The following is a 26,961-nucleotide window of genomic DNA, read 5'->3' as shown; positions in this document are numbered from 1 at the left end:
AAGAATGAGAAATTAGCTGAAATCCATGATCAACCTCTTCATAACAAAGCTTTGCTTGTATCTCGACAATCAGTGAGCAGTACAAATATCACCTGGTAAGATGCTTATTTTTGAAAATCTATAAAACGTGATTGTTTTCTTTTGATACCTTGACATTGTTGTAAGCAAATGAAACTGCTCCTGGAAATTGAGAATGAATTAAATGACACATAAGTAAATATATATTATTTTTTTATTAAAGTATCAAAACAAACTTGAAAATAGAAAACAAACTGCTTTTAATGCATTTTAAAGGTTCTCCTGATTAACGTATGCTTTTAAAAAACTCATGCAACATACTGCTCCTGTCTATCTGTTCAAACACTCTTTCATGGGCATAATCAAATCAACTTGAGTACCATCACTGCTACAGTAGCGTGCAGGAGCACGCATGCACACACACACGTACACACAGTAGAAAGCAGCTTTGACTCCACATACAAAGAAATAAAAATAATTATCTTCTGACAATAGTAGTGGTACCCTCTTAACATTTGGCATGCTGAATACATAACTTCAAGCAACAAAAGCACGACGCCGGCGTCATCAGCGGTATGGTTAAAAGCAACCATACAGATTCCCTAAAGGAGAGACATTGTGTCATTATATTCTAGTCTCTGCTGGAACACTTTATAATAGCATAGGCAAACTCTTTTGTCTGCTGGTATCTGATGTGCTAAAGGTAAAGCCAAGGAGCACGATACCATCATGAAGCCTCAGTTATGTACTCCCATACTACAGAAGTCAGACATCAGTGAATACTGTTTGACAAATTTACTGATAACACACTTCATGTATATCCATCATCTGACAAAGCACCGGCCCAGTTCCCCATGAAACTTTCCCCCTATTGCAGAGGCTCCAAATTCTGCCTGCAGGGCATTAATAAAAATGTCACTGAAGTCAAAGGCAGCTCCTTCCAACATACAGAAAGAAAACAGATTCTCAGGACAGAATCAGACCTAGTGTGTTGTCTTTTTAATACATTCATTTTCCAGATACATGAAGTACATAGCATTTAAACATGATATAGGACATTACAATATATCCAGATCTTAGAAAAATGTACTAAGTTCTGTTGCAGAATATAAAGATCATATAAGGATCAGGAGTGATACCCAATACATTCAGCCAGGACTTGTAGAGGAAGAAGCTTATGGCTGAGGTATCTTTCAGTTTAGCCTTTAGAATAAAACCACAAATTCAACACTGCATAACTGGTGTAAAATATTATGTACTGTAAGCTCCATTTAAATTGTGATGTTGAGCAGCTAGACACCATTGATCAAGATATAGAATTTTGAGAGGTATATTCTCTGCACCCAATCATTTAAGATACTCAAATGCCTCATCTGTGGAGACGATGAAGGTTAAGTGGTGTCTCTTGCAACTCGTGAAGTTTAGGAATATATAATATTAAACACCAAGAGATGAAAGTAAAAAGACAGCACAACACTTGTGTTTTCAGTTTTATCTTGCTTGCAGTATTTATTAACTTTACTCATTATGATATTAGTGATAAATAAGGATATTTTCTTTTACAAAAAAATTGTAAGGATATACTTTGTTGGATTAAACAATCTGAGAATTTCACAGAAACATCAGAATTTAAACACTCGTAGCTCCAACTGTATTGTCCAGCAGCTCTTCTACCAGTTCAGAAACATCTAAGGTTAGTATTTAATAAAAAACGAGAACAATTATTCACTACATCAGAACTCTTGTCTCCTTTAGATTCTAAGTAACACTTTTGATTGACTGTAGTTACCACTCAAACATAAAATAAAAGTAGCTGCAATCATAATTTTTCCCTCTGAATCATCTGGCAAAAAGAAGCAATCCTGACAAGGACGGAAAAAGCTTTGTCTACATCTTACTCCTGACAGCCATCTGTATAACCAGATCACTACAGGCCATGGAACCTCTTCTGTCAGTGAGGGCTAAGGCTTGTAAGATTAGATCCCAGATGATTTTGTTTTCTTTAAACTTTTCATGATTCATGAACCTGGGATTCAGTCCTGCAGTTCTTTGCTTGGGCAAAACCATATCAAAGTCCCTTCATCACTACTTCCGTCTTTCCAGTGGGTCCAATTCACACAGTTGCCAAGTGATGGTACAAAATTCTCTCCTGAATGCGAGGAAACACTGTACTTCCCAAAGGATAACAGGTGGGGTTCCAGCTCCTAAAATATCATCTTAGCTACATGGATATTTTGCAAGAAACCTTTCTTTGTCACACCTACTAGGACTTGTCACATTCAGTCTCTGAGATGAGTCATAGGAAAAAAACCACACAAGTGTTGTGAAAAAAGTTACAAAGCTTAACTGGAACTAAAGGCTTTTTGTGTGTTTGTGTGTGTGTGTTAGGTTAGAATGCAAAATTACGTATCAGTACATTCTGCCAGAAACCATCCTCCTGGAAACTACAAAACTTTAAAAATACTCTGTCTGCTTTCCCTGACAGCCACAAGGAAAAGTAGTGTCCATCCAGCACAGCTGTATGTACCATGTGCATCATCGAAGTCATAGTGTTCTAGCACAAACGTCGTGAGTGCAGATACTGTATACTAGCAGAGAGCTAAATCTTCTGAAGCTGTTGTCTGTAGCTCCTAGGAACAGCATGTATGACAGGTGCAAAACCTATTATGAGGCAGAAGGCTCTTCAGTTTGACCGAGACCAGATCTTCCAAGGGGAAGAATCTCTGACAAGCCAAAAATGATTCTTCCTGCTTAAGAAAGCAATCTGCCCTTCCTAAGCGCTCTTTACTAATAGAATCCTACACATAAGTCAGATCCTCTGTGGATTCTGTTGCTTCTAGTTGTTAAAACATACTATAAATATTTCCACATTTGCCATATCACTTAACCTTGTAATGTTCCTTCTTTGATCTGTTGAATAAAAAGATTCCTTTCATCTTCAGGTGTCCTTCCATTTTGTGCCCGAACTATACAGGTGGGCCTGTGAAGATTTAGCATGTATATCAAATGCTGCTTCTCATTTTTTAGCTCTTCAATCTGGGCTTTTAATTCCGCATTGATAGTTTCCAGCTTTTCTGATTCCTAGTCACAAGGTACAGACACAACTATTAGTGTGAGCATTCCAAGTAGTTAATTGCAGTATTTATCTAATAGTTGCAGTTTTTCATTGGTGGAAAAGCATATGGTTAGAAGTTACAAGCTCTCAGCGTCCCATAATGGTGAAACTATACATCCTCCAGTTGATAATAGTCTTAAGAACAGATTGACAGTTGCCTTCTTCGGCCTTTACAGAAGTGTAACAGACACTGAAAAGCCAAATTCAGATTTATACTCACAATGGCAGGCATCCAAAGTAATGTTTCTATCTTCTATAAGATTATTTTGAGCTTTTTGAGTCAACTATTGACCCAAAATTATTTATGCTACTTACTAACTCCCCAGTACACCATATCACATATCTGTAAACTTATGTTAAGCCATCTAAGAACGTAGCTTTCTATCAGAGCCCCTGGATATAGAAACAAACACAGGCCTTATGCTGCTGTAAAATAGTTTTAAATGGTAGCAGATAAGGTGAAGAAATGTCATCTCGTTCACAGTATGATGACAGACAATATATATATATATATATCTCAAAGATCTAAAGCCAGGTACTTACTTTCTGCAAACATTCTGTTTTTTCCTTCTTTTTGTTTCGGCACTTTGCAGCAGCAATTTTGTTCCTTTCCCTTCTTCGCTTTTTTCTTTCATCCTCTTCAGGAGAAAACTATCCCATAAAAACAGATACACACAATCCATAAGATGTTGAAACACTTTGACTATATTTTGTTAACTTTGACGTACGTAAAAGCAACACACTGCTGTTAGTGGTCACATCATGAGTTACATAAGGATGTGATCTGACCTTACTTGCAGTACTGTAAAGTGGTAGTAACTCCATTTAAATTGTCAATAAAACCTGACTGAAGTTTGGATGAATGCGATGGCTCATTGTAAATCAGTGTCACCCCAAAAAATTGCCAAGTGTCTTCCTAGGCTGCATGCCAAAAAGGGGGTGCTGGGCTCAGACCCAGGTGTTGCCATTTCCCTAACTTCATCTGTTTCTTCATTTTATAATACAATGTTTTCCATTGAGATCATTATCTATCTTAAATTAAAAGCCTCGTGGTTAGGATGTAGCATGGGAAGGACAACTTATTCCAAGTTGAGCCACAAGTAGGCAGAGAAACCAGATTTAGCACTTACTCTAATCACTGTCAAACACTGTCCTAATTCATAATTAAAAATAAAACACTAACTTACAGACTTCAGTGGAAATTACAAATACCATAGGAATTTCCCAGAAGCGAATAACAGAAAACCGAGCAACAGACTTAAAAGGATCAAATAAACTAACATGTTTAGATGGTGGAGAGGGGTTGTTTGTATTCGACATAATTAGTGCTCTTCTGGTGCAAGCTGCTTAGAGAACTGAGCATTCACCCCGAAATGCTGCTCAGTGCCATACCTCTGTTTTCATGATTGATGTTTCCATCGGCCTTTCGGACACTGTCACCGTATCCAAAGTAGAAGACATCCTGTGGGACTGACGTTTGTTTTGGATGGCGAATCTAAGTTCCTCTTTCACCAGTGGGGTTAAATTTGTGAAATCATCAAACCCCAGTGACCCTGCAGGAGACAAGGTGGGAACAATTGCGGAGGCGCTGACTTCTAATGCAGACACCTGGCCGGTGTGTTGGACCATCATTTTGCTGAAAAGCAAAAAGAGACAGGAACAGCCTTTCAACAGCTGTAAAGAGGCAAGTAATATCTCCTAGAGGTATATTTCATACTGTGAAGTAATGTATTTCTTGCATTGCTCAGCCCACATTCCCTGCGTACCTCAGTCTCTCATGAGAAACAGTTCAGAATTTTATCACTAGTAAAAGCTTTCACACCAGGCTCAATTCAAGGCAGCATTTTAAAACAATAACCGAAAACAGTAACCAAAGAAATATTATTATTATTTAAAACACTGAATTATCTGTATCTTCATAGCTACCCCACCACAAAAATCACAGCTTGAAAAGGACGGAGCCCACCTTCATCTCAGCTACACTTCAGTAAAGATTAGAGAGTTTTGAAGAAGCTGAAGTTTGCTGAATCAGCTACAAAGTGCTCACCAGGTTCAGTTTTACAGACAGAAAAAAATGTCTCGTTATAAACTCCTGAGAAGCAGTTCACAATCAGAGCTGTAAGAAAGGTGGAAATCTACACATCTACACAGTTTTGAGGCACAAACTGAGACAGAGGGAAGGAGTAATGAAAAACGCAACACCAATTGTTTCCTCCCTTTACACTCACAAAATCTGAAACTGTCCTCACGTGCCCTCAACAAGTTTTTAATTCTTCAGTGTTTATGTCAGATCTCCTGCTGATATAAAGCTATGTAACGAAAGAGACTTTGGCTGAGACTGGTTAATGGGGCACCCATGGCGGAACATCGTTTCTAGCAGTTTTCCCACAGAAATAAACCAATCTGACAGTGGTTTTTGCTTTCCCCTTTTTAGCCATCCTCAGTTTTTTAGCCAATTTTGGAAGAGGCAGAGAGGTGCCTTACATGCTTGGTGGAAACTGCTAATCCCACTGAGGGAGAAATGCACAAAACTCATCAGTCAGTCACCCAAACACCATGGGCAACCCAGCACAAACCATCCATCCCTCAGCAGAGGCGAGAGAAGAGGTCTGGAAGAAAGCTGAGCATTTTGTGTGGCTGGCCCACAGGACAAGAGGTGCAAATCCATAGGAAAATAGATTGTATTACCTCCCCTAATCATAAAGCAACTTTTGTTCATTGGATTTTGCTGTATTACTTTTCCTGCTTTCCTCATTGTGGAGGTTTTTGAGATTTTTGTTTTCTTGGATTCCTTTGGAAACTACATGACACATAAACTATTCTTGTTTAGAGTTGTAGGAATTATAGCCAAGTCATTGCAATTAATGTAGCGCAGGTAAGCAAACAGTTGCCTTGGGATAGGAGTGTGGGTAAAGTTAAATTTCCACGTGGACGACCCCAAATTGTGCAGTTCCCTATTTGCTACTACTATGACATGGCAAGAAATGGTTGGGGTCACGTGCCTTGACAAGAAGATAGATTTCGCTCAGAGATATCTAAAAATATACTGTAAATCCACATCGGTGCAAATTAGAGTAGAACCCAGCTCCTCACTAAGCGAGGTAAACACAAAAATCCAAGGGCAGTGAACTGCCAGAGGACAGAAAATCACTTGTCCAGCTGCAGAGGTTTCCTCACTTTGAGTCTCAATGACCACAGAAGAGCCAAAGATTTCCCACATCCCAGGGGTGAAATGCTGAAACCACCGAAATCAAAAGGAGCTTTGCTGTTGACCTCAGCGGGGCCAGGATTTCACCCTCGGTTGTTAAATATGAGGAAATTATTCAGAACAATTTGTTATTCAGAAAGACCTTGGGAAATTTATGTAATTCTCTTCAGAAAGCCCCTGCTCATGAGTCACATTTAAAGTACTGATACAGTTTAATCCTATAATCTCAGAAAGTTGGCAGTTACTTTTTTCCCCGAGTCAGAAAGGCCCTGTGATTTCCAGCTGAACTCCTGGCATTATTTACCATTTCTCAACATCCAGCCGTTCAGCTCAGTGAAACAGGCTGACTGCAGGTGATACTGAGCCCCCCGCTGCTCACAGAATTTGGAGCTGTGCTCCCTGACCGCCCGTCTCCTCCGCTCCTGCTGCTGCCTTCATTCAAGACACTTAATTCCATATAATTCAATCAAACCAGGAGTCTTCAATTAACAATAAAACCATTTCTCCAGCACACGGAATAATTAATTGGGCCAAGCATTTCTCAGCACGGGGGAGTTTATTCATTTATATTTCAGCTCAGGTCAACTTTTAATTAAAGTCAGCACCAGAGGAAACCAAGAATGCCCGTGTTTTAGTAACGTGTCTGAGAAGTTGTGCTTACCTACCAGGCAGTGCTATTCCTACAAGCGCTAAGCGTACCACGAGCCCCAGTGCAACCCTGCTGTAACGTCCTCAGGTTTCTATAGAGCTGTTGATCTACTGATCCATCTTCAATTTGACAAAAAGGGAAGGGAGGCTGCCACTGGGAGGGGAAACCCAGAAAGAGCAGTGCCCTTGCCTGCACGGCTCGCTGACCTCCAAGGCACCCTGATAGCATCCCTTTTACACACACTTTGAGGCGGGGGGCCTGCCAAGCACCAGGCAAGCCGGATGGGTCCTGACCCCAGCCCACCACAGCTGGCAGGGCTTCTTGCCCCAGGCTGACTCCCCAGGTGCTTGGCAGCAGGGCTGGGGCTGGTGCATGGCATGGCAGGATTCCTTCCAGTGCACGGCTGAGGTGGTCGGGAGTGACAGGGATATCAAAAATAATTAGCCTGTGTTGAAGCCAATAGTAAGCCAAACAGATTGGCTTTCCACAACAAAAGGTAGATGTTTTCCAATTTCTGAGGAACAGATCTACTTTTAGAAACACTTTACGAGGATGGAGATTAGATTTTCCTAATAAAAATAAACCACAACAGCTTGCCCCTTCTTCCAACTTCTGCACAAACTGTTCCTCTGTCTATCAGTTTTCAAGAGTGGCACGCCGCTCTGCCCTAGGTCTGCATAGCAATAGGGACATCTAGCCCCGAACTGCGATTACATCTGGGCTTCCTGATCCTATCTGTTTACTTCATTAGACCATGTACATGGATGGCAGCTCTGGTCTATTTTGAGGACTTCTGAAGTTACTGGAACTGAAGGTGTCGAACATTTCATGGATCTGATTCATAAAGGCACAGCTTACTCCCACCATGAGCTCACGCTTCTTTACTTTATTCTTAGTTTGGCAATTCCCTGAGGAACAGCTCTACTATTGATGGAACCTTCAACTTGAGGTAGATTCAATAAACTTTGCTTCCGACACTATGCTTGTTTGTTCTTTTGTTGGTGGCTCTTTCCATCCTCACCAAATCTACACATCTCCTCTGCCGATGTTTCAGCTTCGGTACACGATTCCTAGCCATGCACTTCTGTTAGTTATGCGTATTCCCGAACGACTGCTTTGAGTCTTTCTGCTCAGCTGCTGACGGCTGACTGTGCCTCTCTCTCGGTTTTGCTACTTCACACGAATCCCTTTTCCTCCGGTGCTGATGCAACAAACGCCGATAACCATTGAGGTTAATCTTAAACAGCATTAAGGGCAATTACAGTTCACAACCTCTGTGCACGCTGGTTGACCTTAAGCTCTCTGACATCCCACATCACTCCCGAATCACTTTCCGCCGGCTTCCAACAGCTCAAACGCGAGAAGAACCCATTTGGAAAGGGCAGCTCCTTCTCTCTAACAAGTTTTCTGTCGAGCCACGCCTGCCTCGCTTAGGCAAGACTTTGGCGACCGATCTCCGTGTCGGACACCGGCACAGAGAGAGAACCGAGCGAGTCTCCGGCGCTTTTCCTCCCGGGCTGCCCGGCGCCTCGCAGCCTCTCTCGGCGCCCCGCCGGCAGTCGGAGCGGCAGCAGGAGCGGCAGCGCGGGCGGTCACGGCCGGCATCCCCTCGGCCCCCCGGCGCCGAGCCCCGCGCTGCCCGCCCCCGCGCGGCGCCGAGCGGCACGGCTGGCCCGGGGCAGCCGCGGCTCCGCTCGGGGCTCCGCTCCGAGCCGCCCGCAGCCGAGAGCTGCGGGCACCTCAGGATCAGGATCAGGCTCCTCCGGTCGCCGGCACATCCCTCTCCCCGGAGCCGCCCGCGGTTCCTACCTTTAGTCCGTCGCCGCCGGCCGGCCGGGGCTGCTCGCCGGCCGCGCCGCGCCCGTTCTCTCTCCCGTGCCCGCTCCGCCGGCGGGAGAGCAGCGCCCGCTCGCGCTCCCCGCGCCTCTGCCTCTCGCCGCGGTTGCATCACTCCCCTTATATAGCCGAGCGGGTAGAGCTGGTATTTACTCTGGCGGCGAGTCCCGGGCTGATGTCATGCTATTAATAGCTCCCGGAGGGCGGGCGGCCGGGCGGCCGGGCGGGGGGGCAGCGGGGCCCGCGGCGGTGATGCAAGGCTTCACACGGAGGCGGGGCGGCGCAGCCTCGCGCTCCATAACAGGAGCGCACCGAGCCGGGCCGTGCCGAGCCGGGCCGCGGGGACCCCGCGGGACCCCCTCCCCCCGGCGGCGGAGCGCCCCGTGCCGGCAGCGCCCAGCGGGAGAGCGGCTCTCGGCACACGGCGCGGGGCCGTCCTCCCCCGGCGTTCTCTCTTCCCCTTCCCCTTTTTTTTTTTTTTCCTTCTTTTTAACAGACTTCAGGGGGCGTCCCGACTTCTTAGGCGTGCGGGACGCCTTGTCGCTTTATCATAAATCGGAGTCCTTCTTACGGCTCGGAAACAGTCAAATGAAGTGAAGGCAGCGCAGCTTTCGAAAGGGCTAGAAACGGGAGCCTTCTTCGCCCCCAAACTGTTGAACACCCCCTCCCAAACAAAAAAACCGAACCACCCCGCGCTCCCTCCGTGCCGCTCCATCTGACGGCCAGAAGCTCTTCGCGTTTCGGGGCGGGGGGCTTCAGTTCTTAGCCCGAGGAAACGGGAAGGAGCCGTTTAATTAAATTCCAGAACGCTGAAAATAAATAAATAACTTCTCCCCTTAAAACAGCGCAGCACGCGATGTCGTTCTGGTTTCGGGGAGAACCAGAGACTCCCCGTAGGAGACAGGGGAACGTGCTGGTGGTAGTGGTGAAGGGGTTTTGTTTTGTTCTTTTTTGTTCCCATAGCTTCCTGGTTCGGTGAGTGACAGCGATTGCCTTCCAAAATGTTAGAAAATAGACGTATCAAAAAAGCACTTATCTGAGAGCACGAGGCTCACAGAGATTTGCACAGCATTTTCCAATACGATAATATTCCATCCTCGGTTCATACAAACTTGTTATCTTTGGGTCTCCCTGCTAAGCATGGGAAGAGCCTGGAGAGTCGTTTATTCACTTATAACACAGACCCCAATCAGCCCTCCAGACAGTTAATTCATTTTGCAGTGTTCATGGGGCTGCATTTGGTAACAGGTAACATGTCTCAAGTGGGAAAAGCTGGCATGTATTGATAGCTTAGAGCATGGAAACAAGGACATGGATTTCTAACATTAGTCTAGCCCATCTGTACCTCACCTTGGCGCACTTGCGTCCACACGGGTGTATGTGTGCATACATAAATGCACACGCTGCCCACCCAGATGGGAACTGTACTCTCAGCTTTTGAAATGTCACCGTGTTAGCACGCTCAGCTTTGCAAACACAGCGTTCCTATTTCGAATTTAATTGTCTGCCTTGGGGGAAAAAAAAAAAAAAAAGAAAAAAAAAAAAGCAGGCAGGCAGACCTGTGCTGTTGGCTCTCCTCCTGCAGAAGGTGCGGCTGCTCGTGCTCCCCAACGGTTCCATGCACTCTGCAGGCACAGGAGCGAGCCCTGACCCACCTGGCAGCTGCTCCTGCTGGAGGCTCGGGCGCTCACTTATCGATAAATCAAGCTGAGTTCTTTCAAAACATGGTTATTTCTTAATCTAGGTAAAGAAACGTCAAAAATAACGCCAGGCAAAGGCTTTGCTTTTCAAAGCTTTACATTTCAGCTGGGCGCACTCTGAGGAGCTCACACTACTTTGGAGGCATAATGTTATAATTCATGCTGTGTTCAGAAACAGCTGGCATCGTTTTTCTCAAGCCTAGAAGAAAAAAAAAAATCCCTCTCAAGCAGAGGCCAAATGTGGGAAATGTCTTCCTAAAAGATAATTGGTTGGAAAGTTCTGAGCGTGAAGTTATTGTGGAAATGTGTTAGCAATGTTTGTTTGAGTGGTCACGACCAGGTGCCTGCTACAATGCTGACAGAGATGGAGCAACTGCCCGCTCCCCTGCACATAGCTGCTCCAGAAGGGGGAATTTGTCTGGAGGCTTTTCTGACCAGCAGGACAACGTCACAGAACGATGGAGGTGGAAAAAATCATGATTTTTTTTGGATTTCCCTCATCCGAAGTGACCAGAAATACCTTTGAAATGCAACCATTGCTATCCAGTTGTTTAAAGGTCACTGACATTTACTCAATAATCACAACACTTGGCTGAGTAGACAGATGATAATTTTGTTTTGAAATCATACTACATTCTACAGACGTAAAGCCAATAGTTTTGTTTGCAATCAAGGGTTTCTTCCCCGCTGCTGGTCCCACCACTCACTGCAAGCCACACTTGGAACTAAGAATTGACAGCAAAACAGTTGTGTTAACTCCTGAACCATTTCTGGAGCAAGGGAGTCCCTCCCTGCAAAGCAAACAGAGATTGTTCCCTGTGCATTTCAGATTAGGCCACCGAGACATGTCCTGGCTTGAAATTCTCCAGAGAAAAAAGAAAATGAAACCACAGTGAAAAATAAACCAGGCTCCTTTGTGTCACACAGGACTTACCCTGCTCTTTAAAAACAAGTTACCCTCACCTCCGTGAAGATGTAGGATCAGAGTCCTGTTCAAAACCAAATTAATTAATTATTGAGACTACCAGGAAGTGAGAGAAAGGACTGGTACAGTCACCAGATGCTCTGATGCTCTTTGCCAGTTTCATTCTCTAGCATCTCAGGAAATATCTTTCATTTGCTTCCCTCTCAAATCTACCAACCCTTTTCCATTCCATTTTTCTGCTGGTGTCAAAAGCTTCAGGGGACAGTCTCACTGGCCAGTAGCCACTTCCTGTAGCTGAAATTCCTGTTAAATTTCTGGTCTCCAGGTACAGCAGCTCATCACCAGCACTGGCATTTGTTGGGCTTCTCCCTCTGGAGAGACACCAGACAGAACCTGAGGTGCTGTCTTTGCAGCCCTCAGAAAATGCCCAGTGCAGAGGAAAGAACTCTTTCCTTTACCTTTTCCTGACCAAATCCTGCCTCCGTATCCCTTCACACCACATGATGGGGGTATTTGCATAAATCAAAAACTTGTTAAACAGAGCTGTGAGAGTCACTAAACAGAGCAACACATCCTTACAGCAACAGCTTTCTTCTGTCTTGTGCAAATTTATGGGGGTCAATCGGACTAACGCAATGCAATCCACACATCCCATCCAGATTTTATGTTGTTTTATGGTCATGCAGTTCCACTAAACTATTTGGTCTGGTTAAAATACAAGATGCAAACAAATAAAATGTGTAGTGGTATCCTGAGTAAAACCTGGCTCCCTGTGTGCTTTGTGGCTTTAATTGTTTTAAGTCTTGAAATTACTGTAACCCTGAGAGGTCCAATTTTTCCTTTCATGACACAGATGTGAGAAAGAGCTTTCCTGAACTGGGTTATTGTGCTGTAAAATCAGCAGAGAAATCAGGCTTGCTGACCGTCCCTCAAAAATGTTCTGTATTTCTGTGATGGCAATTAGCTTGCACCATGTTTATCTTACAACACAGTACAATCCATATGGTAAGGCTCCTCTGTTCACCAAGACATGAACTATTTTTAAGCTAATTTTCACATCCGATTGGATTAACAACCGAGCTGAAACTTAAGAATATTCTTTCCAAGATTGCTGCTGCTTACGCAGAGCCAGCATCGGTGGTTCCCAGTCAGCCCAAGCTTCGTCAGCTGCCAGGCAGGGACCCCTTGGGGGTCTGTGAAATGCCTCCATGGCTTTCCCCAGTAAGCCACTAAAAATCCCAAGGCAAAAGTAGCAAGAAACTAATGCACCACAGAAGGTTTGGATGTCTGCTGGTCTAAAAATTGATGGGAGTTAAAAACCGTGGAGGCAGAGGGCAGATTCTCACTCCAGCTGTATGGCAAATTATCTCACCGTATTACATTCAAACTCACCCAAGTGGGTGGGTATTTGTCGTGTAGTGGGAAATCAGCTGCTAATAAGTGCACAATTTTTACTTCTATTCTTTAACACTGAAGACAAGATTCATTTGCTCCTCGCTTTTCTCTCCACAGCTTACGTTTTTTTTCTTACTGCCTGTTTCCATCACTACCCAATATTCCTTCTAAATACATTTATTCTCTGTTTTTTGGGTTGCTTTTTTTTTTTTTTTTTTTCAATTTCCTTTTCTGGACACTCCTTTTTCCTCCACACTTTTGCTTTGTTTCAACAGCAGCCCTCCTTCCCATCCCTTTAAACCAGCAGCTTCTCATTTGCTTTCCCCACTTCTCTGTTTCTCTCTCTCTCATGTCTCCCTGTTCCCTCCCTGTATCCCTGGATTCTGTCATCCCACTTTTTGTTCCCCTTTTCCACAGTTTCTCCCATTGGTCATCTGCTCCTGCCCGGGCAGCTTCCTAAGTCTAAATGAGTCAAATGAGTCATTTTGATTTTCTCTTTCTGTCCTTTTTTTTTTTTGGTTTGTTTCTCTGCTGATAAGATGGAGCCAGAGATAATTACATTACCAGAGGGTGCAGAAATTACCACAAACTTTAATGCCCCAAATTTCCGTGAACTTTCATGGAACTTTAGTGAACTAGACGTTCCAGAATGGTGTCTGTTGTTCTTCTGTCCAGCGCTCTGGGAGTCTCTGGGGGCACATTATTCAGATCTCCCCCTCTGTAGCTGAGAGAACCTGATGGGCTGACTGAGTCAAGTGCATTTCTCGCTCCTTTCTAATGAAGACTTCCACGGTGTTTTTGTGTTCACTGGCATAAGAGCTGCTCACCACAACAGCCTGCAGTTACATTCGTTAATCCAACAACCAACAAAGAAAAGGCATCCCACACTGGGGATCCCACATATGAAATAATCACTCTTAAAACAGGCTGAGTAAAGCAGAATCACTGGTTCCACTGAACAAGAAAAATATTAATTGCGCTCCAGGCAACTGTGAACTACATCTCCCTTACCCAGCCCTTATCTTCCCACCCAGATTATGGCAATAAAAGTTCTGTCTTCACAGACCCTTCCCTCCACTGTCCTCTCCCCATCCTGTAAACACACGCTGGCAGGTTGTTTCAGAGAACAGTCAGGGGTTCATACTGAACCACATGCACTCAGTTTATGTGTAAAAAGCAGTTCACCAATTAAAGTGTACGCCAAGACTTGATCTAACCATTGCTAGAGTCAATGGAAAGATTCCCTTTGACTTCAGTGAGAGATAGATCTAGCTCTGAGTGGCTACGAAAAATCAGCACTTGATCACACTGCTATTGAAATGACTTAAAATAAATGCTTAGGAATTGTTCACTGAAGGCATGCGTTTCACTGAGAGGACTTGATGTGAGTGTGTTCCTGTAGCCTGCAAGGCAATCACAGGGATGAGGGAAAGAGTGTGAGAATATATGCATTTCTTACTGTGATAAGTTCCAAATATTTTGGGTACATTATGGCATCATCATCTTGCTACACACAAACACACACATGCACCCTATAAAAATTGCCTGCTCACATTGATTACACTTGAACCGTGTGTGCATAAAGAATGTTCCAGGGCTTAATATACTTAATGACACTTACAACAGCACTTCTATCTTGTTAGTATGCAATTTGCAATTTACTAAAATGATGAACTGAGATTTCCTATTAGTAAGTATTGATTTCTGCATTAAAAAATACATTTTAAATACCAACAATATAGAATAGATTTGTCATCTACAGAAAATCCATAACCAAGGCAGCCACTGCAGCTTCCCCTGTGCTTATCTTTTGTCCTCTCACCTACTTCACATGTGACTTGCCATGAGGAGAACACATGAATGATCTTAACTTTCAACCTCTTATCTTTGCTTTTTTTTTTTTTTTTTTTTTTTTTTGTTTGCTTTAACCATACAAGAACCTGCCAAGCTAATAAGGACAAAGTGTAAATTAACTGAAACTGACAGAACTGCAGCCTGTCCTTATTGCCAGCCTGGAAGCCCACCCCCAGCCCGGATCTCAACTGCCCTTGGGCACAGGAGGCTGCACCCACCTGGCACCTGCCCTCAATGATCAGCCCAGTAAGAATATTAACAGGCTACACAGGTGCTGATTTTGTTCAGTGACTCTGAAGCAGCACGGTTACATGGAGAGGAAAGCAGGCTCCAGGATGCCCTTTGTCCAGAGGCACGTCCTCCCCAGCACACTCTAAGTCAGGCATCATCTGCTTTACTAACAGCTCTCAGCTTCATGACAGCATAGCTTCAGTGGGAGAAGCCAAGAGTGAGGTTTCCCAAACAGCACAGATTATCATTTTGAGGTGGGTCATTTCTCCTCAGAAAGAGGGGACATGGCTTTCATCCCTCTCAGTAACTGACAAGAACTGAACTCTGGTCCTTACTTCCACACCGAGTGCTGTCGCTGATGGGGCTTTATTAAAAGATGGCCTCGACCACTGAATGGTGTTCTGCAGAGTTTATGGGGGAATGCTGGGGTCACAAGAGCTCTGATCACAGTGATGCTTCACCTCAAGCCACAGGCTGGGTGTCAGTGGGGTGGGATTTCAGACACAGCTGCCCTGCAGTGCTTCTGATCAGCACACAGGGGTTAGAGAGGATAATGGTATTTACATCCTAGGGTAAAGTGGCTGAGGACCACAAACAGAAATCACAGATGAGGCTGGTGTACTTCATTTTTATGTCTAACTTAAAATAGCACTCTGATGTGCCATCAGTCTGGGCCTTTGTTGCTTTCTAGTGGCATTATTATCTTTTCTTACCATTCGCCATATTCGCTTGCAGCAACATCTAGCAGCAATAAAAGTTCTGGGTGTGTTTCACTCACAAATAAGAGTCTTATACTGAGCTCTAAAAAGGATGACAGTTTTTCAGCCGCCCAACTGAAGCCCAGGTTCAGCACAGTAATTCAACACACAGCTCAGCAGTCTCTGTCCAAAAACCTCAGGACTTGCCGTTTAGTGAAGAAATAAGAGAACCTTTATAAATAATACAACTTATTCCCGTTAATGGTTTCTTTTTCCAACATGTTTGGGATGATAGTGCCTGATATGGTACAACGTTGTGGTCTTCTGTTAAGATTATTATTGTGGCCATTTTCTTATGTATAGGGGCTAACAATTCATATGAAGTATTGGAAATACTATTATTTTTTTCTGAACCGACAGAAGTTTAAAATTTGAGTGGAATCTGAACTATTAAAATAAACAGAAGCCTAATAACCTTAAAAGGCCATGGAGAATAAAAGAAGTGTTTTGTCCACCTGTTAACACCAACCTCTGGATGCCTGTGGATGTTCCAGCAGTGCCTAGCTAGCAAGAATTAGGTTCCACTGTACTGCACAACCAGCTCTAAGATAAATTTCCTTTTTATTATTTTCATTCTAATTATAATGGACCTGGAATGTAGCAAATCATTTAAAACTACCTTTTTCAGTAAGTTATTTAGAATTAAATGCTTCCTGTACTTAAATAGGAATGCAGAGGATTAATTGCACAGTCCTTTACACCCAGATGAACCGTGAGCTTTGCTGACTGAAAACTCCTTGGAAGCATTCCACCCTGAAGTGATTCTCCCTGCAGCAGCAATAAGCGATGATGACTGATAAGAAAAGCTTTTTCTGGTACTTTAATGATGAGTTGGAAGAGTTTTCATCCCTGTATCTGCACTCTGCTTGTCATTTACTGGCAGGAAATGCCTTTCCCATCAGGCATTTTTACTGTTAAACGCTGGGAAAATGTAAAACATCAAGAAGAAAAAGAAAAGGATAATTTCTACTTCATTTGGACGAGCTAAACTCACACTGCAGCAAACAGCAACAGCAGTAAAGGTAGAACCAGGATTGGACCCCAGGCACTGGTAGTGGGACTGCAGAGACCAGAACTGGGAGGTAGGAGGGCTGCTGTATAGCAAGTTAGCAAACTAAAGAAAAATAAGAGAAAACTAAGAAATTTCACCCAGGCAGCTGCAGGACAAAAGAATGTTTTGATGGTTCTGTTTGGTTCTTTGCGAATTATTATATGTTGTTAAAGGGTAATTTTGTTCCCTGGTCTTCCACCATTTCAGGCATTCCAGAGCTTAGATGCAATCTTAGGCAGACTTAGATGATGGAGATGTTAAACTAGTGTAAAGAAACACAACAAAGTGGCTGATTTCTTAAGCTATATATTCATTTGAAGTAGATGGTATATGCCTTATAACTTCACTATATTTTTGTCAGTGCTTTGCAGGACTATTCAAACCACAATTTGTAGGAGCATATGTAAAAAGATCCAGCTTGCACTATGGCTTCAAGAACCAAAGTGAATCCTGCGTAACAGAGATCAGCAGGGTGAATCAGAATATTGGCCAGTGCATATGAGAGCATTTTGGTAATGATTTGCAGAGACATTGCACTGTCCCGTGCAAGCAATCTCTAACAGGTATGCATGTAGCTAGTTTTACAAATTTTAATTAATTAATCAATTTAATTTATTAATTCTAGTACTTATCAAGACCTTTAAGAACCAATGTGGGGAGTTTTTTCTCTGATACAACTCCTGTGAAGTTCAGTGCAAGGTCAGTCCCAATTAATTTTGCAGGGCTGTGCCTGCAGTGGGAGTGGACTGCTTTCCAGAATTGCTGATTACCAGGTCAAGAGTCTGCTTGCTTTTGCAGATAAACACTGGAGGATTCGTAGTGACTGTTTGTACATGAACGTGCATGTTAATTTAAAAACATATAGACCTATTTAACTAAAACTACCATGCTTCCCTTCATGTAGAAAAGAGACTTTGATATGCATTTATATAGAAAAGAGTCTGTGATATGCCATCAGCCAGCAAATGCCATGAGAGAGAGTAAAAATAAAATACTCATGGAATGGGCTGTCAGGACTATTCAGCAGATTTCACCGTGACTTTCACTGTGTTCTATACTGGAATTCAATACTCTATTGCTCCACATTAAGGGAGAAATGTACCATGTTTAAGGGTTCAGTTTCCCATAAAAAGAAAATGTTGATCAAATATACTTAAATATATCAGTTTTTCCCATAAGTGAAAGCTGATCAAAGTAAAACGTGGTTTACCTTCTCATTTTAATGATGCAGATGTCTGTTACTTTTCTGGAGAGGAAAGCATTTTCATACCACTGCAGTTATTTCCTGCTCTTATATAAGCCAAGATGCTCCTCTCTGTATCAGAAAAGTTGTGAAATGCTTCATTAAATGTGCTCCAAACAACAGCCATGCTGTGGCATGGGTAGATACCAGGCAACTGCCAGCTCAGCCTGACATTTGGTCTTGGATTGATAGCTTTCATCACCAGGTAGCACGTGTTTTCACACACTATTCTTTCTCCTTTTCAAAATGCCTGCTGCACGTATTTTCACAAGAGGTGATGTAAGAGCAGCACTCCTGGCTGCAGCCCAGCTCCCAGGGAGGTGACCGGCACTGCGGAGCAGTGGGTGGCCGGGGCAGGGCTGCCTCAGGAACTGTCAGTACAGGCCTGGGAAATTTTGTCTTTCTCCATTGAAAGATTGGGCCCTTCCGAGTGTAGCCATTTATCCAGAACCATTTTAGGATTCTTCCTTTCCTTTCAGGTTTTCTAGTACGTCATTCGGTTGCACTGGTACTTCAGACACAGCCATGAAGGCAGTGAAGAGGCTGCATGCTCGCACAGCTTCTCCCCATTGAGCCCCTACCACAGGCTGTCAGCAGGATGGAGTCATGGTCCTCCTCTCTGAACCCACTCCCATGAAACGTGTGACAGGAGAACCTCTATGCCCTTTGACTCTCCCACACTGTCTGTTCATTACGTTGTGCTTCCTTGAAATGTGCCTGTCCCAAGTGGACTGTTGACAAAGCTGGAGGTGGGAGGGGTTGTTATAACCACCCTTTTTCTGTCACCCCAGCCCAAGACTTGTCTCTCTCAGCTCCTGCTACATGTCTTGTGGAGCCTCAGAGAAAGATTATATAGTGAAAGTTAATGGCTGCGGTATACATGAGATCTGACCCAGTGAGATAATGGTCATCAACTATTATCGTTACAGTGACTGTTATCACAGTCACCTATCTCCCAGATTCCCCTCAGGTTAGTACAAGGGTCTGTCTCTCGACCTCGGCTCACTTTGGCCCTAATTCTCCTTTCATATCCCAGAGCGACTTGACTGGCTTCAGTCTGGCTGCACTTAGTTGGCACAAAGAAGAGGGCTGGTTCTTGAGGCCAGCTTCTGAGAGATCTAGCATTCCAATAGCATGTACATTTATGTGGTAAGACACCTAAATATCTTGTGAGGTGCTAAGTGTTCTCTCTGAGTTACGCCTCCTACTACAACACAGATTATTTTAGATGTTACATGTATATCACTTTCTAACTGCAGCCTGCGAGGCCATTTCCATTAATGTAAGCATTAAACTGGCAGCAGGGTTAGGGCAGGCCCTAATTATATTACAGTGTAATGGGGAAGCAGCCTGTGTCAAGTGGGAGGTCAGCAACATATTTTTGGAGAGCATTGCAAAGTTCACTCTGTACGTGTCCTTTGCTTTTACTAGAACATTCACAGTCTGTTTCAAACAGGCAACATCCCTTCTGTGAACCTCTCCTGAGAGACCTTTGGGACAAAGATGGTAGGTAGAGTCTCTGAACAGACATCTCCTGTAGGAGAGTCTCCTGTTCTGTGTCCTCTTCTTCTCCAGCTCTCCCGTGATGGATTAAAACAGCAGCTTTAAGGTGAACAGGCTGTAGTAACCCAGACAGCAAATGTCAAGTTCTAGAAGACCATATGTGGTGCAACCAGTAGTCAGACAGGGATCTCTCTGTTTAGGCAGCCTCTTAGATCAAAATAAATCTGATTTAAACCTTGTTAGACAATCAGTGGGACCTAACCCTAGTCTTACCTATCCCTATTGAGTATACAAAATCAGCAGCACTACCTTGCTCTTCCATGAGGCTTTGTGAGAGTGATGAAGAAAGGAGCTAAATTGCAGATAAGAAGTCAAAGACGAGGCAAAGGTCTCACATTTAGAGACTGGAGAGGACAGAGGTGCTCCCTGCAGCCCCGGGGTCTCCAGTGGGGAGTTCAGGCTGCTTCCTGCACAGCACAGGCACTGCTGGGAGCGGTTTTGGAGGGAGTGATTTAGCAGAGTTTAGTAAATCTTGTATACACAAAGCATGTTTCCAATCCAAAGTAACATACAGTATTTTAATTTTTTTTTTTCAAATATCAAGCTTATATTTATAGAAAAATGAAATGAACATGTGAAAAAAATCCTATCTTCTGCCACCTTATTCTAAGACAACAACGGGATCGTCTTGGTGCAGCATTCTTTCCAGCTTATACTTGTAAGGATTCCTCCTTCCTACCAGGAAGCACAGCTTCTTGGGGAGAGTGTTTCATTCCATTCAATCTGATACACACGTGTTTTATTCAATACTTTGCCTATCAAACAACCACCACGTAAGTATTTAAATTAAACATAATTGCCATTTTCTTATGTGAATATGTGGTTACTAATTCTGTTTTTTCTTTTTAAACTCTGCACTAGGGAAAGAAATTGAACATCTTGACCTTGAGACACTTTTACGCATGCTTAATTTTAATTGTGCAAGTAATCACAGTGGGTCCAGTACTACTCGTGCATTTAAATTTCAGCACAGGCGTAGGTGCCAGCAGGTCAGGGCTTTAACACAGCAGAAAAATTGATGTCTCATTTTTCAGCATTAAAATTGATACGAGTTTTTAAAGATAAATCCTAAGAAACAGATCATAAAAATGAATTTGTATCTAGCAAATACTTATACTCACTTATATATCTCTCAGAAATGTTTTCATAATTGTAATTCTAAACATCCTGTTAGAGGCTTGGCTTTCCCAGCAGTCATACAGGAAAAGGGAAATCAGGGATCTCCTCAAAGAATTAGCATCTATTTTCTGTCACTGAGCCTATGTGCTGCGCCTCTACATCCTATGGAAACCATTCCTGCTCCAAGGCTTTGCCAAATTCAGGCAGTAGTAAAGCCCCCCTGCAGTCTTTCTGGAGTATAACAACTGCTAAGGTTCATGTGGAGATACACAACCCCATGGAGAGAGGAAGAAATCCATGGAGAGTGTTAAAGGAAGGAAAAAGTAGGAAAACTCTGTTTTCCCTTCTCTTAGCAGAACAGTCAGTATATATTCCAAGGAGGCATTCCAGCCCCTGCCCTGCCCCACACCAGTGCCTGGGATCCTCCCGAACAGCTCTACTCTTTCCAGCCCACAGACCCAAGAAGGCTGGCAGGCTCCATGCTGAAACAACCGTCCTTGCTAACTCGGTGCCTGTTGACACAAGTGCTGGGGAGCTATCGCCACTGCAAACAAAAATATTTGCGGTTCATCCGAGGATTTCCCAGGTATTTCCTAGCACACTTGTTTTCCTTTGCCGGGGTGTTGCTCTGACGCCAACAGCAGCGCTCCCAGGGCAGGAATATGGGGAATCTTATTTGTCTGCTGCTGGTGTGAGTATGCAGTCCTCATTCATTCTGTATTCAATTCAGTACTAATTCAGGGTAAGACGTTATCAATTACTGTCAAGATAGTTACTTTTATTATAGGAAACACTGAGCCTCTATATGTGATCTCTATACTCTAGAAAGTCCAAAAATAAATGAGTTAATTTTTCTCTAATTCAGAAAACAAACCCAATCTCAATGTTGACTTTTATTTGCTTTTTAAAATGGTAATGATTTTCTATACTGAACTACTGTCTGAATACTTTGATGTGAACTTGGTTTAAAAATCAAGCTAACAACAACAAAACCCAACCAACCAGTAAGGGCAAGCTGTACTCTCAAGATCTTATCGGTTACTTCCAGCAAACTCCCCTCACTGCCTAGTTCGCTCTGCTATTTTAAGTTAATTTGCAAAGCTTCGATAAAGAACAAAGGTTAAATACTTGGGATTTGCGCAGGTTCTGCGGTGCTGCCAAAAGGTGAATAAACATTACAAATAAATGCTAGTTTCTCCAAGAAGGACAAAGGCAGATGGTGGAGGCACGGCATGCAGCTGCCCTGAAAACTGTGGTAAGAAAAAAATTCCTCTGGAGCTGGTAGCAAAGCAGAAGCTGGAAATGCAGAGCACTGCAGAGGTACTGCTTTCAGGAGTGTGTGATCAGGGGGCTCCAAGTAGCTATGGAGCCCAGAACTGTTTTGCAAACAGTTCCTATTAAAACACAAAACTGTAACACATGAACACACTCTGGGAATAATGGAGTACATTTTTGCAATCTGAGCTGAGACATGAGTTTTAGTAGCTAGGGATATTGCTAATTACAAGTGGTGAAAATACACGTGAAGCCAGCCATTAGATCCATGTGGTGGCATAGCACGTTACGGTGGTGGATGTTTGTAGTTATAAGACCTTAACCCTGCATGAGCTTATAGCAAAGGAGAGTCATTTTATGACTGCTAGGTTGTGCTATGTGAAATTATTTCTGTCAATGGGGCTTGGGTTGCTCTGTTTGTGTATGTTTGCTTTGGTTTCTGCTTAGTAATTTTATCAAGGTCTGTTAACTTCATTCGGGCTGCTCACTGTAGTAGCAGCTGCCATTCAAAGCCACCTGAGCACAGCACACCATAAATCTCCTAGCAAGTAAGAAGCAGGGAAGCTGAGGGTGCAGAACGAAGGTCATGGTCAATAGGTCATGCAGTATGAAAACCACTGTAGAGAAAACCAAAAGCTTCCAACTCTTGGTCAACTCTTCTGGCAAGTGGCTGGGTGGCATTGTCAGCACAAGATGCCATTAGCAACCCTTTCTTCCTCCTGCCTTCTTCAGACACGTACAACTATTTTGTGACCAGTTCTGGTATTCATTCACTCTAAAAATCAGCGATGATAATCAGTGCATGGTTAGTGCCTGGTCTCGGCAGCGTTTTGAGTGAAATTAAAATATGGGATGCGATTTGGGAGTTTCTCCTGAATCCTTTGAATATGCCTCCTGGAAAATAGTCTTCCTACCAACAGTTCTGCATTTTGCTCTCTTCCCCACTTGTATTACTGTGACAATGTACAGAAAAGTTATTAACTATTTTCAGTTTTAGTACTCTATGGACTCTTAGTTCATTTCTGGTGGTATTTCAGAATCAGATTTCAACATTCACAGGCCAATTCTGGGAGAAGTAAGTGTACTCAGCCCATAGGAAACCTGCAAAGCTGCGCACACTCGGCACATGACTAAGGCTGAAGGATACCCAGCCTTAACAAACAACTAGCTGAACAGCAAATACCCCACTATCATCCCAAAAACTAAACCAAAACAGGCAGGAAAAGAAATGGTAACTGTTCCTCCAGCTATTCTAACAAAATTACTAGGAAGCTGGTCAGTTCTAAAAATGGTACCTAACTGTTGAAACTAAGCACTAACGTTTTAATTTATTCTTACAGTTTCTTTTTTTTTTTTTTTTTCCTCCTAGCTTATGCATTTCATGAATAAATACCTCTCCTAGTATTTACTCAGAATGTATTCATCATAATTCTCTATACCATTATCGCTAGCCTTCAGACACATTTTTCTTAGAGAGGAAGATTTCATCACGGTAGCAGCAACCAGCTTTGCCTTATTCTTACTGTTTTCCTTCTTTCATGTTATTCACGTATACAAGGTCCAAAATACTTGCACAATGATCTCATACTTTTTGTTGCTGTTTCATTTTGATCCTGTTTTCCTGTCTGAAAGGATGTGTGTCACTTGCATTTTGAAACAGACTCTGGTAAATACAGCCATTTCTTGAAAAGATCACTGCTTTCATGTGAGCACCACTTTTCCATAAATATCCAAGTGGGATGAAAACCATGAGGAGTTCTCATGTGAACTACCCACGGGCTCAGCCTTAGCCCCATTACAGCACGGTGCCATTTCTGGATTCTTCCTCGCAGCCCACAACCTATCTTCCAGCTGTGTGCAACACTGAGTTCCAAAGAGGGATCACTGTGTTATAAGACTTTTTAATTCCCCAACTTAGTTCAGCTGTTATCAGCAGCTGGTTACTTCAGCTAGCTGATATGCCTCAGTGCCTTGTAAACATTCTCTCTAGTATTGCACATTACTCATAGATTGAAAATCACTTTGACTCCTCTAACATAATTATGTTAATGTCAGATGAGTCACAGAGAAACAGAAAGCCTGCATCAGAGCTGCACCTTAGTGCCAGTTTCTGAAGGTCCTGTTAGCACAGGAGAAGTAGGTTAGGGGGTTCACCGGGAAAAACAACTTTCGTTTAATGACTGATGGTAGATGACGAAAATGACTCATGAGGAGGCTGTGTGACAACCAAATTTGGATTCAGGGAAACAAAATCGGTAAGAGAATAGGCTGTCTGATTATTTACAAGAGCAAGAATGAAAAGTACGGCATTTTTAAAGAATGGCTTTTTTAGGAAAACTTCACTGATACCTTCTGAGCATAAACAGCTTTCAACATTCATGATTTAGTACCAACTGCTGTAGTTTATTTAAATTTACACCTTAATTAGATTACACTTCACAGTCACCCATCTCTAATGCTCTATTAGTTCTACCTCTTTCCTTAGTTAATGCAAGTGATTCTTTTGGATCACAGTGTGGAAAGGCAGAAGCTCTTCATCAAGCCCAAAGGGGTGGCAATGCACTTTGTCTCACTTCAGGCAGCTGAAGGGACATTCAGGGTAGGGCTGTTCCAGAGGCAGGGATGGGGACACAGACCTGCAGCAGGGGCTAACATTGTAACCTCTGGCACTTTTTACCTGCCATACAGAAGCTGGTTACTCTGGTATTTCCCTAACAGGTCAGTACGTGCTTATCAATATTCATCAGGCTGGCATGTGTGAGTAAGATATATCACCTCAGTGTGAGAGAAAGGCTCTTTTATTATTATTTTTTTTTTTTTTTTTTTTTTTTTTTTTTTTTTCATTGAGCAGATACGTTATTCCCGGAACAGTTCAGTCCTCAACAGACCCACGGTGCCCCTTACAAAAAGCAGACTCCCAGCTAAACTAACGGCAAAAGCGCACTAAAGTAAAGCAGGGGAAGCCTCAGACAGGCAGCGCACCCGCAGCACTCATTCCGCCACAGCCACCTCCACGTCCGCATCCCTGTCAGAAGCTCAAAGCGCACTTACGTTTCCCCGAGCGCTACATCCCTCAGCACCGCCTGGCGGCTCGCTCCCTCGGACCCGCTCCCACCAGCCCCGAACCCGCTTATTAAGAGCCATCGCGCGTGCCCCGCGCCGTTACTAAATCGGGCGGGAGGAAGGTCATGCCGCAGGTGACTAACGGCGCCCTGGATGCCGGCTGACCTCAGTGCGGGGCCGCGGTATCCCCTCGCCCCGCCGGGGGGGCTCGCGGCGCTCCGCTCCCGCCCCCTGCCGGGCGAGTGCCGGGTGAGTCCCGACGGCTTCCCCGCCGCGGCCGCGAGGGGACCGCTAAACGGCCGGCAGCCGCCCGCGCCGCCGCACCCCGGGCCGGGCTCCCCCGGCGCCGCTCCCGGCCCCCAGCTGCGCCCGTCCGTCAGGGCCGCCCCCCGCACGCGGGGCGGGGCCGGGGGGCGCCGGCCCTTTAAGGCAGCGAAGCCCCGCGAGCATTCCGACCGCATCTCCCCCCAACGGCGCGGCCGCGTCATCGTTCCGGGAAGCAGATGGCGTCATCCCGTCCTCCCGCTGCGGAGGGGCGGGGACTTGAAACAAAGGAATAAAAATAGAAGGTGAGGCCCGGGGCACGGTGGCCGCGGCGGTGACGTCGCAGTTGACACCGTTCCCGAGCATCACAAGCATCGCAACCCCTGTCTCCCCCCCTTACGCACTCACACCCCTGAACCGCGCCCGCGCCGCGCATGCGCCGTGCCGCGGGTTATTTATAGGCGGTGGGAGCGAGAGGGGTGACGTAATTCGGCGCTCGCTGCGTCGTGCGCGCGGTGTGTCACGTGCCTGGCGGCGTTCCCGGCGGCCTCGCGCCGTTGCCCAGGCAACCGGGGTCCCGGCTTCCCTTGGAGCGCGCCCTGCCCGCCGGGACCCGCTCCTCCGCCCGGGTTGAGGTGAGGGGGCTACGAGCGGGGCCTTCCGCGCCTTACCCGCGGGACAGGGGGGGAGAGAGGTCACCGACACGCGTGCTGTATCCCCCGCGGTTAATTGGTGCGTGACCAATTGGTTTGCTTCTCGTCCCGGGAAAAGCCCTTGTGTAAAGCCCGGCTGTGCGGCCCTCAGCTCTGTGTGCTGGGGCAGCGGGAAGCACGGCGTGGTCACACTGCCCTCAGGAGCTGCCTTGGATCCTTTGCCATTTTACTGACAGCCAGCTCTTCCTTCCTGAAAAACGAAATTACACGTGTAGGTTTCTCCAAAAGTAGTGCCTCCTGTTTATTTCCGTGCAAACAACCAAAGACAGAAATGGCAGAGTAGCTGTATTTGGTAGAGCAGATTCTCAGCTACGAGAAGTGCTTTTTCAACGTAGCACCCACCTGTGTTGAAGTTAGCTGTGTATTTTCACCAGCAATGAAGGAGAGCCTCCATTGCTGCGCACGTGGCGGTGACCCACTGTCGCCATGGCTGAAGCACACTGCCTCGCTGTGCTCACACTCGCTGGTTGGCCTCCAAAAACGTTCAGCAGATACCGATGAATGTCAGTGGGTGCCAATTTTTTATGCGTGGAGGAGTTCAGTGATGCGCCGTTGCTCCATAGGCACTCCCGGGTCAGATGTCATTTTGTCAGACTGCCCCTCTGCTGCCATCTGTCGCATGGCCACAGCGTGGAATGGGATATTGGTGGGAAGGTTTGACTTCTACTGCCAGAATGCCAATATCTGCCTCCGACATCATGGGCCGACATCATAAAATAGGAGGCATTACATTTGCAGCAGCCCTTACATAGTAATGATTGTGTATTTGAAAGAGTACTGGGCTACGTGCAGGCTTTTAATAGTTGCCTTGGTTAGACAATGCTTAATCGCTACTGTATTTCTGTGTGTTGAAACCAGCTTTTACAGTGATGCTGGGATCTTTTGATTCAGTCAGGAGATGACTTTTTAGGGAAATTGTCCATTGAAGTCTGTGTCTGTCTCAGAGCTGTTGTTTTCTGTTATATGTACCAGGCAAGAAAT

General features: G+C 44.5%; 1 protein-coding gene across 2 annotated transcripts; it reads right to left on the bottom strand.

Annotated features, from left to right (window-relative positions):
* Nucleotides 1–1,500: 1,500 nt before the first annotated feature.
* On the bottom strand, nucleotides 1,501–25,049 carry ATF3 (activating transcription factor 3). 2 transcript variants are annotated; one of them, XM_042893970.1, is made up of 4 exons: nucleotides 24,992–25,049; nucleotides 4,526–4,769; nucleotides 3,677–3,784; nucleotides 1,501–3,099 (listed from the first exon to the last, which is right to left on the bottom strand). In XM_042893970.1, exons 2-4 carry the CDS (start codon nucleotides 4,763–4,765, stop codon nucleotides 2,902–2,904), a joined length of 546 nt encoding a protein of 181 aa, XP_042749904.1. In that variant the 5' UTR covers nucleotides 4,766–4,769; nucleotides 24,992–25,049; the 3' UTR covers nucleotides 1,501–2,901. The 2 variants fall into 2 exon arrangements, with proteins under 2 accessions (XP_042749904.1, XP_042749899.1); XM_042893965.1 differs by lacking the exon at nucleotides 24,992–25,049 and adding an exon at nucleotides 8,800–8,848.
* Nucleotides 25,050–26,961: the final 1,912 nt, after the last annotated feature.

The sequence above is a fragment of the Lagopus leucura genome, unplaced genomic scaffold (assembly GCF_019238085.1).
Source record: "Lagopus leucura isolate 7727_CA_CO unplaced genomic scaffold, USGS_WTPT01 Super-Scaffold_73, whole genome shotgun sequence".
Lineage (NCBI taxonomy): Eukaryota > Metazoa > Chordata > Aves > Galliformes > Phasianidae > Lagopus > Lagopus leucura.
The sequence above is the reverse complement of the archived record's forward strand: the minus strand, read 5'-3'. Positions and strand labels throughout refer to the sequence as shown.